General features: G+C 45.6%; 1 protein-coding gene across 1 annotated transcript in view; it reads right to left on the reverse strand.

Moving 5' to 3' along the window:
• The window catches only part of LOC309565582 (uncharacterized protein), a gene marked incomplete at both ends in the record, with an annotated part of 129,887 nt that overhangs the window by 77,752 nt on the left and 39,312 nt on the right, over nucleotides 1–12,823 (reverse strand). The window contains 4 exons of the mRNA XM_082270536.1: nucleotides 2,642–2,873; nucleotides 4,520–4,559; nucleotides 7,620–7,754; nucleotides 10,768–10,902. Coding sequence (XP_082126662.1) covers nucleotides 2,642–2,873; nucleotides 4,520–4,559; nucleotides 7,620–7,754; nucleotides 10,768–10,902 — 542 coding nt within the window. The remainder of the gene's footprint in view (nucleotides 1–2,641; nucleotides 2,874–4,519; nucleotides 4,560–7,619; nucleotides 7,755–10,767; nucleotides 10,903–12,823) is intronic.

Consider the following 12,823-nt stretch of genomic DNA (forward strand, 5'->3'; position numbering starts at 1 on the left):
CACATGGGAGGATGAGGAGCGATTCACATGCTCTCCCCCTTGCCAGGTCGTGCTCTCCCTTGCCAGGTCGTGCTCCCCCTTGCCAGGTATTTCTCTTTGCACATCACAAACAGAGATAAAGGGGAGCAAAAGACAGAAGCTTATGCCGCTGGGGAGGGCGGCATAAGGCTTCTTATACATTGGCAGCAGCCTTAATCTATGGTGGGTCTCTTTTTCGGAGGTGGTTTGGAGATGGTTTACAGGCATACTACTGCCTCTTGAATTCCATTTTTCTTTTTTACATTCCCATCGGAGATTTTACATGGAACCGTTGCACCGCAACTTCTATAGCCGTGATTGGCATTGAGTTGTGGTGCTTTCCATTGACTTCAATGGGGGAGTTTGACAGGCAACGCTGGCTGTCAAACTCAACATGCCCAGTTTATATTAGCGGATCATGAAGCATTGCGGTAAACAGAACCGAGCAGCCGCTATCCAAAACTCCATTTTTTTTACCATTCCTATTGGGAATTTTTCAATGAAGTACCTATTAACTTCAATAGGCACGTTTGACAGTCATTGCCACCTGTCCAGTTAAACATGTTGAGTACAATTGCTGCACCATGAAACATTGTGGCTGCAACAATGTAAACAGAACTGAGCAACTGCCATCCTGATCCTGACTTCTAGTTTTTTTTTTAAATCTCACTGGGGATTTTACATTGAACTACCACACCACAGCCACCATAGCCTTGTTCGGCATGTGTGTGGCGCTCTCCCATTAACTTCAATAGGCAAGTTTGACAGTCATTGCCACTTGTCCAGTTCAACATGTTGAGTTAGAATTGCTGCACCATGAAACATTGTGGCCGCAACAATGTAAACCCAACGGAGCAACTGCCATCCTGACTTCCCGTTTTTTTTTTTTAAATCCCACTGGGGATTTTTCATTGAACTACCACACCACAAACACCATAGCCATGTTAGGCATGCGTTGCGGCGCTGTCCCATTAACTTCAATAGGCAAGTTTGACAGTCATTGCCACTTGTCCAGTTCAACATGTTGAGTTAGAATTACTGCACCACTGGGGATTTTTCATTGAACTACCACACCACAACCACCATAGCCATGTTAGGCACGCCGTTGCAGTGCTGTTCCATTGGCTTTAATAGGTGAGTTTGAAAGGCAATGCAACCTGATAAACTTGACATGCCAAGTTATAATTGTGGTCCTGCAAAGCACTGCAACTGTGGCAATGTTAGAAGAACTGAGCAGCTGCCATCTTGAATTCTATCTTTTTTTTTTTTCAATCACATTTGTGATCTTACAGTGAACTACCACACCACAACCACCATAGCCATGTTAGGCACGTGGTTGCAGTGCTGTCCCATTGACTTTAATAGGTGAGTTTGAAAGGCAACGCAACCTGTTAAACTCGACATGCCAAGTTAAAATTGTGGTCCTGCAAAGCACTGCAGCTGTGGCAGTGTTAAAAGAACTGAGCAGCTGCCATCTTGAATTCTAATTTTTTTTTTTTAATCACATTTGTGATCTGACAATGAACTACCACACCACAACCACCATTGCAAAGTTTGGCACGTGGTTGCAGTGCTGTCCCATTGGCTTTAATAGGTGAGTTTGAAAGGCAATGCAACCTGATAAACTTGGCATGCCAAGTTAAAATTGTGGTCCTGCAAAGCACTGCAGCTGTGGCAATGTTAAAAGAACTGAGCGGCTGCCATCTTGAATTATATCTTTTTTTTTTTTTCAATCACATTTGTGATTTTACATTGAACTACCCCACCATAACCACCGTAACCATGTTTGCCACAAAGTTGCATTGCTGTCCCATTGGCTTAAATGGGGAAATTCCGACAGGCAGCTGCAATGTAAACAGAACTAAGCAGCTGCCATATCCATTGTAGGTAGGGAGTGGTAAAAAAAGGGGATCAACCTCCCTCAGTGTGAATTCCTTAACCCGTTATAGGCAAAGCACATGCTTTAGCCAAATCATAAAGTACAAAATAGTATTCTGTTATATAGTACAATATATACTTCATGAAAAAGTAAAAAAAACATACAAAAGTAGCCTAGTAAACTGTATCATAAAAGCAGCTTGATACAAAAATACAAAGGAAAAATATCCTGCTAATTTCCACAGCTGACTTTTGTTAGTTGGCTTTAAACTTTGGCACATATTTTAGCTTCGTTTTAAATAAAAAAGGAAAGAAGGCGACTTCCTCTCAGGAAATTGTCTGAATATTAAAACAAAATACTGTACAATATGTGCGACGCATATTAGCTGATTATCAGCAATCCAACCAGGTACCTTTTTAACTAGATATCTTTTCTAGTTTTACCGTATTGGCCTGAAAGGTTTAGACATAGAAAGCCTTCTAATACCCAATTTTCAGTTCCCTTTTTGTGTGGCCATTGTACAGAAGGGACAATAGAAGGTGAACCCGAAGTGTTGTCTTTAGGACTAAACACACTCAGGAGATTCCGTATTTAGATGGTCCTAATGGGCAAAAACGGCCTTCAAGAGGTCAGGTTTTAAAACCACAGAAATAACCAATAAAATGGTGGCCGTTGCAGGCGCCAGAACCCTAAACGATTGCAATGTTTTTACTCCTTATAGAATTTATAATATTTTCAACACACCCGCTCAACTCCATTTTCCGGAGGGCGCAGAAGATGGTCTCCATAGAGGCTTGCTTCCCCGTCAGGGTCCGCCAGCGCTCCAGCAGTTTATAACATTGTTCATAAGTACTATTGGGATTGTCTTTAAATATACAGTCTATGGTGTTATTGGGGACACGCAAGTCTCTCACAAGGCGAACGATATATTCCACGCAGACATGGTCAATGACACTGTGGAAGCAATCTGTCCAATCTGTTGAAAGAAAAAAACACAAACAATGAATGAGGTGAATCAGATTCATTTTATTTTTAAAGGGATGTAAACTAGGGATAGACCGATATGTTTTTTTCAGAGCTGATACCGATATTTTGGTCACAAAGTATGGGTATCATCTGTTATGGGCCGATATTTTGTACATTTGAAGATTTGAAAAATAAAGAACATTTTTGACACAAATCTGGTACTAAACATGTTTATTTTTGTTTAATGCTTAATGGCTGGCTTGCTGGCACCCTGTGGTGGGTGGCTGGCTGGCATCCTGTGGTGGGTGGCTGGCTGTCTGGCACCCTGTGGTAGGTGGGTGGCTGGCACAGGGGCTGTGGGTGGCCTGGCTGGTACAGTGCCTAAGGCTGGCTGGTACAGGGCCTGTGGGTGGCTGACTGTTTGGCACCCTGTCTGTGGGTGGCTGACTGTCTGGCACCTTGTGGTGGGTGGCTGGCTGTCTGGCAATCTGTAGTGGGTGGCTGGCTGTCTGGCACTCTGTGGTGGGTGGCTGGCTGTCTGGCACTCTGTGGTGGGTGGCTGGCTGTCTGGCACTCTGTGGTGGGTGGCTGGCTGTCTGGCACCTTGTGGTGGGTGGCTGGCTGTCTGGCAATCTGTAGTGGGTGGCTGGCTGTCTGGCACTCTCTGGTGGGTGGCTGGCTGTCTGGCACTCTCTGGTGGGTGGCTGGCTGTCTGGCACTCTGTGGTGGGTGGCTGGCTGGCACCCTGTGGTGGGTAGGTGGCTGGCACAGGGGCTGTGGGTGGCTGGCTGGTACAGGGCCTGTGGGTGGCTGGCTGGTACTGTGCCTGTGGCTGGCTGGCTCGCTGGTACAGTGCCTGTGGCTGGCTGGCTGGTACAGGGCCTGTGGGTGTGGGTGGCTGGCTGGCACTTGGCTGCTGTGGGTGTATGACCGTAATAAAGAATCCCGCGATGGGAGTAAAGGGCCTCGGGATCAGTGAGAAGGGGCGTTAGTCAGGGGACCAGTCATGGTTTCTTGCACCAGGTCCCTGAAGGTTCTAGGTATGCTTCTTTGGTACACACCTAGATTCTGTCTTGACAGGCGATTGTTGCGTCAAGCACAGTTCAAAGGTCATATGTTATTTAAAAATATGTTGTGTGGTGTGCTGTGGCATCCAATAAAATGAGAACCCTAATCGGTCTAATAAAGCCAATCTTAGAAGAGAGCAGGCAGCCTCCTATTGCTTTCAATGGTGCTGCCTCTTGCAGCAAATCGTGGGAACCACCACTGGGGTTCACCCATCTATCCGCAGTGCGGGTGTATTCGCAGGTGTCAATGCACCCTTATCCAAAAGTTAAAGCTTAGCGGCGTTGCCAGTTTTCTGGATTCCATGCTGACTACTGCCCTTCTAAATGGTAACTACAGGGGGGTTCCCGCTCAGTTCGAGTTCCTTTCAGGGAACATCTTGTAATTTTTTCATTGAATGCAATGCATTTTCTGATCTGATGAGTTTGACATCATCACCCCACCTCTACACCTTGTCCAATCTGGAAACCCCTTATTTATATTCATTGAGAAAAATGGTAGTGGATGTGTGTATATCAGAGAACAAAACATCTGATTAGTTAAAACAGTGTAGTGTATTTAAATTCAATATGGGTTGTAAAAAATACTTACAGCAGTTACAAGGTGGAAGCAGGAAACAGTAAGTACAGGGCTGTTGAAGAAAAGAAACATTACATTAGAGAACCATAAACTGGAAAAAGTAAAAAAATCTGCGATTACTCCTGCTACTAAAATAAAAATTTAATATGTTGCAGTTTACAATCCTTAGATATGGTCACTGCATTTGTTTTCTATTCTTCTTTTTTCACTGTAAAAACATTTTCAGGGGATGCAGAAAGTCCCCTCTGATCCTGCCAGAAATGCCATGTCCTTGTAGCTTCCTATGAGCTGCACCAAACAATGTCTTCCTTCCTCGCTATCTTCTAATCTCTATCCTGCCCTGCCCCCATGTAATGGAGACGAAGAGATAGGCAGGGCCGGACTGGGAATAAAATTCAGCCCTGGAAATAATTTCATACCAGCCCCATAGCATTATTATATCGACCCAACAGCATAACGCCATTATTTTCTTGTTCATAAAAGGGAAAACCATGCATTTTAAAGCCCATTTGATGTCAGCGGCTAGAGGCTGCGAGCATGGTACAGGAGATGCAGGGGCTGCGGGCATGGTACAGGAGATGCAAGGGCTGCGGGCATGGTACAGGAGATGCAGGGGCTGCGGGCATGGTACAGGAGATGCAGGGGCTGCGGGCATGGTGCAGGAGATGCAGGGGCTGCGGGCATGGTGCAGGAGATGAAGGGGCTGCGGGCATGGTGCAGGAGATGCAGGGGTTGCAGGCATGGTGCAGGAGATGCAGGGGTTGCAGGCATGGTGCAGGAGATGCAGGGGCTGCAGGCATGGTGCTGGGGTTGCGGACATGGTACAGGAGATGCAGGGGTTGCGGACATGGTGCAGGAGATGCAGAGGCTGCGGACATGGTACAGGAGATGTCAGAGGCTGCGGACATGGTACAGGAGGACACGTTAGAGGCTGCGAGCATAGTACAGGAGATGCAGGGGCTGCTGGCATGGTACAGGAGATGCAAGGGCTGCGGGCATGGTACAGGAGATGCAGGCGCTGTGGACATGGTGCAGGAGATGCAGGGGCTGCGGACATGGTGCAGGAGATGCAGGGGCTACGGGCATAATGCAGGAGATGCAGGGGCTGCGGGCATGGTGCAGGAGATGCAGGGGTTGCAGGCAAGTTGCAGGAGATGCAGGGGCTGCGGGCATGGTGCTGGGGTTGTGGACATGGTACAGGAGATGCAGGGGTTGCGGGCATGGTGCAGGAGATGCAGGGGCTGCGGGCATAATGCAGGAGATGCAGGGGCTGCGGGCATGGTGCAGGAGATGCAGGGGCTGCGGGCATGGTGCAGGGGTTGTGGACCTGGTACAGGAGATGCAGGGGTTGCGGGCATGGTGCTGGAGATGCAGGGGCTGCGGGCATGGTGCAGGAGATGCAGGGGCTGCGGGCATGGTGCAGGAGATGCAGGGGCTGCGGGCATGGTGCAGGAGATGCAGGGGTTGCAGGCATGGTGCAGGAGATGCAGGGGTTGCAGGCATGGTGCAGGAGATGCAGGGGTTGCAGGCATGGTGCAGGAGATGCAGGGGCTGCAGGCATGGTGCTGGGGTTGCGGACATGGTACAGGAGATGCAGGGGCTGTGGGCAGGGTGCAGGAGAATCTCCTGTTTGGACTTTGATGTTTTTTAAAAGGAGCATCTGATTTTATCACAAGTATTATTAATTCTCATGTTATCTCTAGTATAGCACACTTGTCACAACTGAGGTTCCAACAATTGGTATCATTTATTTATTTATATTTTTCGTTGATTGTTTTATATGAGATTATTTAGCGCAGCACTAAGGTTTGTTTTAGTATGGCACTATACCCTTCAGAATGAGATGATGATCGGTGATTGCAGCTGGCTTGATTGGAGTATTATTGGTCGTAGTAGCTCGCAGGAACCTTCAATATCAGTGGGAATACAGTAAATATCTCCACATTTGGTATTCAGGAGAGAAATAGTGCCCCATCGGTAGCATCATAGGGAGGGAATAGTGCTTCATTACTGGACTACCAGTAGAACCAAAGGGGTAGACAAGCTCATAGCAGTAGTAGATAAAAAGAGAAGCACCACTTCCCTATCTGAATGTCAAAGGAGAAAAGTGATTTTGGGCGTATAGTGGGACTTTTTAATATAGGGGTGCTTGATATGTATATGGTACAAGAAAAGAAAAGAAATATGTAAGAAAATAATCAAAATTTTATTATTGAGCAAAATAAAGAAAACATAAAATTGTATACTGTACCAACAGGATACAAAGAACAATATCTATAATATTGCAATTTAAAAACATTTGCAGTACACAGATGTATTTGGCATATATAACAGATTACAAGTGATTTACAGCTCCTACATTAGGGTAGGTATCATATACCCTAGACTCATCCAAAAGGAGGTGTCTATGCAGGATAGCGATGAAACCCACAGTGTCAACCCAACATGTTTCTCGGCCTTATAGCCGCTTCCTCAGGGGTAATTTTTCTATGGGGTATCACTTTGTAAATTCACTATTTGTTTTTCTCCTTACTTCCAGTGTTGAAATATTTACAAAGTTGACACTGTGGGTTTCATCGCTATCCTGCATAGACACCTCCTTTTGGATGAGTCTAGGGTATATGATACCTACCCTAATGTAGGAGCTGTAAATCACTTGTAATCTGTTATATATGCCAAATACATCTGTGTACTGCAAATGTTTTTAAATTGCAATATTATAGATATTGTTCTTTGTATCCTGTTGGTACAGTATACAATTTAATGTTTTCTTTATTTTGCTCAATAATAAAATTTTGATTATTTTCTTACATATTTCTTTTCTTTTCTTGTACCATATACATATCAAGCACCCCTATATTAAAAAGTCCCACTATACGCCCAAAATCACTTTTCTCCTTTGACATTGGACTATCGGTGATAGAAATGGTGCCCCATTGTTGGTGTCAGATGGCAGAACAGGGTCTTGTGTCAATGGGAGGAATAATGCCCCAGGCAAGCAAAGGGCCGCATCTGGCCCCCGGGCTGCAGTTTGGAGACCATTGCTCTAGCCAGATAGAAGTGTTTTACTGTGAAACGTCTTTGAAGAGATCCAGATAAATATAAAACTCACTTTGTTGTCCTGAGTGGTTCCTCCTCCGCCTCCTCCACTGTCATCTCCGCCAGGCCCAGGATCTTCACTGCTTTGGGGTCCCTGTGTGCTGAAAGGTTCTGTGGGCTCAGTTACCCGGTTAGAAGGGTCCATAGCCTAATGCGGGATGAAGAGGAAAGTATGGGTTGAGTAAATGATCTTGGTTGAATACAAAGAGAAATACTGTATGTGGTTACGTTAATTTAGTGGCAGTTGATGGGAAACAATATGAGCTGGTATGTCTACTGCTTAAACCTGGTACACATTGGCAGCTGAAGGGCCCATACAGCAGGGGAGGACTGGGGCAGGGGGGCAATTGCTCCCTTGGCTGCTCTGATGCCCCATAAAAAGGGTGCAGAAAAGGATTCCTGGTGAAGAGAAGTAAAAAGTCCCTGCCACTGACCTACTGGGTGCGGGTTGAAGACAAGGACAAAGCGCAGGCCTCCCCCCAGCATGAATGGTGCAAACTGAGCAGAGGCCGGTTCCACTCCCCACTAGACTCTTCTCCCCCGGCCAGCCCCAACCGAGCTGTCCCAGCTCCCCCCAACCTCCTCCTGCTGGCCAGGTCGGGCCCCCAGATTCAGCCAGTAAGTAGAGAGAATCTGGAGCAGGGCTTCAGCTTGGAATGGGGGTCAGGAGGAGGATTTGGAGAGTGGGAGGGGGGGGGGGCGGGTGAGGGAAAGTGGGAGGGGGGCCCAGTCGCTGCACCATGGTCCTCTAGTTTGTACTTGCCCCCTGGGCCGAAAGTTGCCAGTCTGCCCCTGCCATACAGGGCCACTGATAAGGCAGTACAGCCAGCTCTCCTGTACTGGGCATGGGCCCCATCAGTTAAAAAAGAGGGGCCCAGGCACCTGCTGAGTAGGAGGGCCGGCTGTTCTGTCTTATTGCAGACACCAGTCCTCTTCTGCCTCCCCCTGCAGCACTGCAGTGGTTCTAGCACAAGCCCCTTCCATCTGCTGCCCGGGCCCCCCTGTGTGCCCCTTCACCTGCAGTGCTGATGACTTCCCCTCTCTCCCTGCGCCGGCAGCTGCTGCGGGCACACAGGGGGAGTTTTCAGGGTGGAGAGCAGAGTAAGGACTCGGTAAATATATAATTTACTGGACCCTTCCTTTCCTGAGTGAACATAGTGAGGGATCAGTACCAATCACTCCAGTGTCCATTCAGTACTGAAGCATAGTAAACTGTGTTCAGTTTGTGAATGAGCAAGAAGCCTCATCTGTGCAGCTGAGGCTGCAGAGGATGGTACTGATAAATCTACGTCAGGTTCAGCCGGGGAGGGGGGGGGGGAATCATGGGGCCCCGGCTGTATGGGGCACCGTGATTTCTAACAGCAGCTCTGAGGCTATGCATAAAGAAATGCTAACATCAACAGACAAAGGACTAAAACAACACATTTTGATTGTGATCCAGAAAAATTCACCATTAATCGATTCTCCGGGAAATAATACTCCACTTCCCTCCAATAGTGACTTACAAGGTGTAATTACTTGGATGGAGAGGAGCCAAGAGTACTCTATAGAGGGAGGGGAGGGGGGGTTGGTATTCTGAACATGTCTTATCACCTAGTTTGGCTTCAACTATAAAGCCTACCTTTCTTGGCAGGTAATGATTGCGTCAAGCAAATTTCAAAGGTCACATGTTAGTTAAAAATATCTTGTGTGGTATGCTGAGCATCCAATAAAATGAGGACTCTAATCAGTCTAATAAAACCAATCTTACAAGTTAATGGGTAACTCCACTTACGTGGGGGAAAAAAAATCAGCATATAAAGAAAAAACAATATAGCGTATACAATTGCGACACAAATCATATTGTAATTGAATGTTAATAAAAATTCCCTTTCCTTTTCAATCTGCAGCTGTTGTAATTTTCTGAAAATGAAATACAATATGGCCGCCTGGAGCTGTTCTGTACACAGAATGTATACTGACCACACCCCCAGAAACATAATTTCCTGCTTGTGTGATTGGCTCACCAATTTTCCCAGAAATCTGCACTAAGATACAAGTCAGATTTCTGGCATCCCCTGCAACAAAAATGTCATTTTTTTTTTTAACCACTTCAGACTTCAGCTCCGGGGGCCTTATGCCTCATGCACACAGGGCATTTTTACAGCTGCTTTTAGGAGCGTCAGACGTTTTCTTTTTTTTTTTTTTTGCAGCTTAAAAACTCCCCTCCATGTTATTCTATGGCCTCATGTGTACACAGGGCTTTTAGGAGCTGCAAGTGGCATAGCTGTTCTCATGCTGTAAAAAAAAAAAAACTCAGGCCCAGCGCATTCTGGAGAAGCAGTGTTAGGCTTCTTTCACACGGCCGCTCAGTTTATTGCGTCCGCTGCTGCACTTTTTTTTTTTTACGGACACGGATGACTCTTGTGTCATCCGGTCTGTATGTCCGCATATCATCCCATCCGTTTGCGGATGATATACGGAAATAATGTATGTCTATGGGATTGCGGATGTCAGCGGTTGACACCACTGACATCCGATTTTGCTTCCTTTCCATTTTTTAAGCGGAAGAAAAATAGGGTTCTGTTCCGTTCCAAAAAACGGAACAGAACTGAAAGGACGCAAATCGGATGTCAGCGGATGGTCATCCGCTGACATCCGCAACATCCGTTGACATCCGCAATCCCATTGACTTACATTATGTCCGTATATCACCCGCAAACGGATGGGGTGATATACGGACATACGGAACGCCCGTATGAAAGGGGCCTTAGGCTGTAAAAAAGCCTGACGCTGCTAAAGGCTGCTAAAGCCTGCATACATTGTTAGGCCACCTCAGACGTTTTTAAGCTGTAGTAGTTGGATTTGAGGTTGGAAAATAGAAGAGAGCAGAGAAAGGCTGCTAAACGCTAACGCTCTTAAGCGTGCCTAAAACGTGCATTAACGCCAATACAAAACGAATCTAAAAGCATGTTTTTACAGCTGCTTTTTCCTCGCATCAGAACTGGCTTTACAGCTCGTTTTTTCAAATGCCCCTGTGTGTATGAGGCCTTAAAGTTTCCTGAAGTTGGCCTTTAAAAAGAGGTTCTAACTTTTTCTACCTACATAACTGTAAAAAAAAAAAAAAAATACTGTCTGAAGGTCCATTTTAATATAAAAAAAATGTAAAAAAAACTTCTTACATTGCAGCTTCTCAGTAGTGGCACTGCCTCCAGAGGTGGTTGTTGAGGTTCCCCTTGATTGGCCCTGTCAGCTTGCGGCGTAGACTGCAAGGAAGAATTGGTGCTGGCATTGGTGCTGTTGTCAGCGAGCAAATTCTAGGTGAAAAAGAATCAACCAAGAACATCATATTACAATGTTCCAAACATATGAAAGATTTTATATATATATATATACAGTGGGTACGGAAAGTATTCAGACCCCCTTAAATTTTTCACTCTTTGTTATATTGCAGCCATTTGCTAAAATCATTTAAGTTCATTCTTCTTCCTCATGAATGTACACATAGCACCCCATACTGACAGAAAAACACAGAATTGTTGACATTGTTGCAGAGTTATTAAAAAAGAAAAACTGAAATATCACATGGTCCTAAGTATTCAGACCCTTTGCTGTGACACTCATATATTTAACTCAGGTGCTTTCCATTTCTTCTGATCATCCTTGAGATGGTTCTACACCTTCATTTGAGTCCAGCTGTGTTTGATTATACTGATTGGACTTGATTAGGAAAGCCACACACCTGTCTATATAAGACCTTCCAGATCACAATGCATGTCAGAGCAAATGAGAATCATGAGGTCAAAGGAACTGCCTGAAGAGCTCAGAGACAGAATTGTGGCAAGGCACAGATCTGGCCAAGGTTACAAAAAGATTTCTGCTGCATTTAAGGTTCCTAAGAGCACAGTGGCCTCCATAATCCTCAAATGGAAGACGTTTGGGACGACCAGAACCCTTCCTAGAGCTGGCCGTCCGGCCAAACTGAGCTATCGGGGGAGAAGAGCCTTGGTGAGAGAGGTAAAGAAGAACCCAAAGATCACTGTGGCTGAGCTCCAGAGATGCAGTCAGGAGATGGGAGAAAGTTGTAGAAAGTCAACCATCACTGCAGCCCTCCACCAGTCGGGGCTTTATGGCAGAGTGGCCCGACGGAAGCCTCTCCTCAGTGTAAGACACATGAAAGCCCGCATGGAGTTTGCTAAAAAACACCTGAAGGACTCCAAAATGGTGAGAAATAAGATTCTCTGGTCTGATGAGACCAAAATAGAACTTTTTGGCCTTAATTCTAAGCGGTATGTGTGGAGAAAACCAGGCACTGCTCATCACCTGTCCAATACAGTCCCAACAGTGAAGCATGGTGGTGGCAGCATCATGCTGTGGGGGTGTTTTTCAGCTGCAGGGACAGGACGACTGGTTGCAATCAAGGGAAAGATTAATGCGGCCAAGTACAGGGATATCCTGGACAAAAACCTTCTCCAGAGTGCTCTGGACCTCAGACTGGGCCGAAGGTTTACCTTCCAACAAGACAATGACCCTAAGCACACAGCTAAAATAACGAAGGAGTTGCTTCACAACAACTCCGTGACTGTTCTTGAATGGCCCAGCCAGAGCCCTGACTTAAACCCAATTGAGCATCTCTGGAGAGACCTAAAAATGGCTGTCCACCAACGTTTACCATCCAACCTGACAGAACTGAAGAGGATCTACAAGGAGGAATGGCAGAGGATCCCCAAATCCAGGTGTGAAAGACTTGTTGCATCTTTCCCAAAAAGACTCCTGGCTGTATTAGATCAAAAGGGGGCTTCTACTAAATACTGAGCAAAGGGTCTGAATACTTAGGACCATGTGATATTTCAGTTTTTCTTTTTTAATAAATCTGCAACAATGTCAACAATTCTGTGTTTTTCTGTCAGTATGGGGTGCTATGTGTACATTCATGAGGAAGAAGAATGAACTTAAATGATTTTAGCAAATGGCTGCAATATAACAAAGAGTGAAAAATTTAAGGGGGTCTGAATACTTTCCGTACCCACTGTATATATATATATATATATATATATATATATATATATATACAGTATATATATATATAAATACATACAGTATCTCACAAAAGAAATGACACTTTGCTACAATGTAAAGTAGTGAGTGTACAGCTTGTATAACAGTGTAAATTTGCTGTCTCCTCAAAATAACTCAACACACAGCCATTAATGTCTAAACTGCTGGCATAAAAGTGAG

This window comes from Pelophylax lessonae, assembly GCF_965119305.1.
Source record: "Pelophylax lessonae genome assembly, chromosome: 10".
Lineage (NCBI taxonomy): Eukaryota > Metazoa > Chordata > Amphibia > Anura > Ranidae > Pelophylax > Pelophylax lessonae.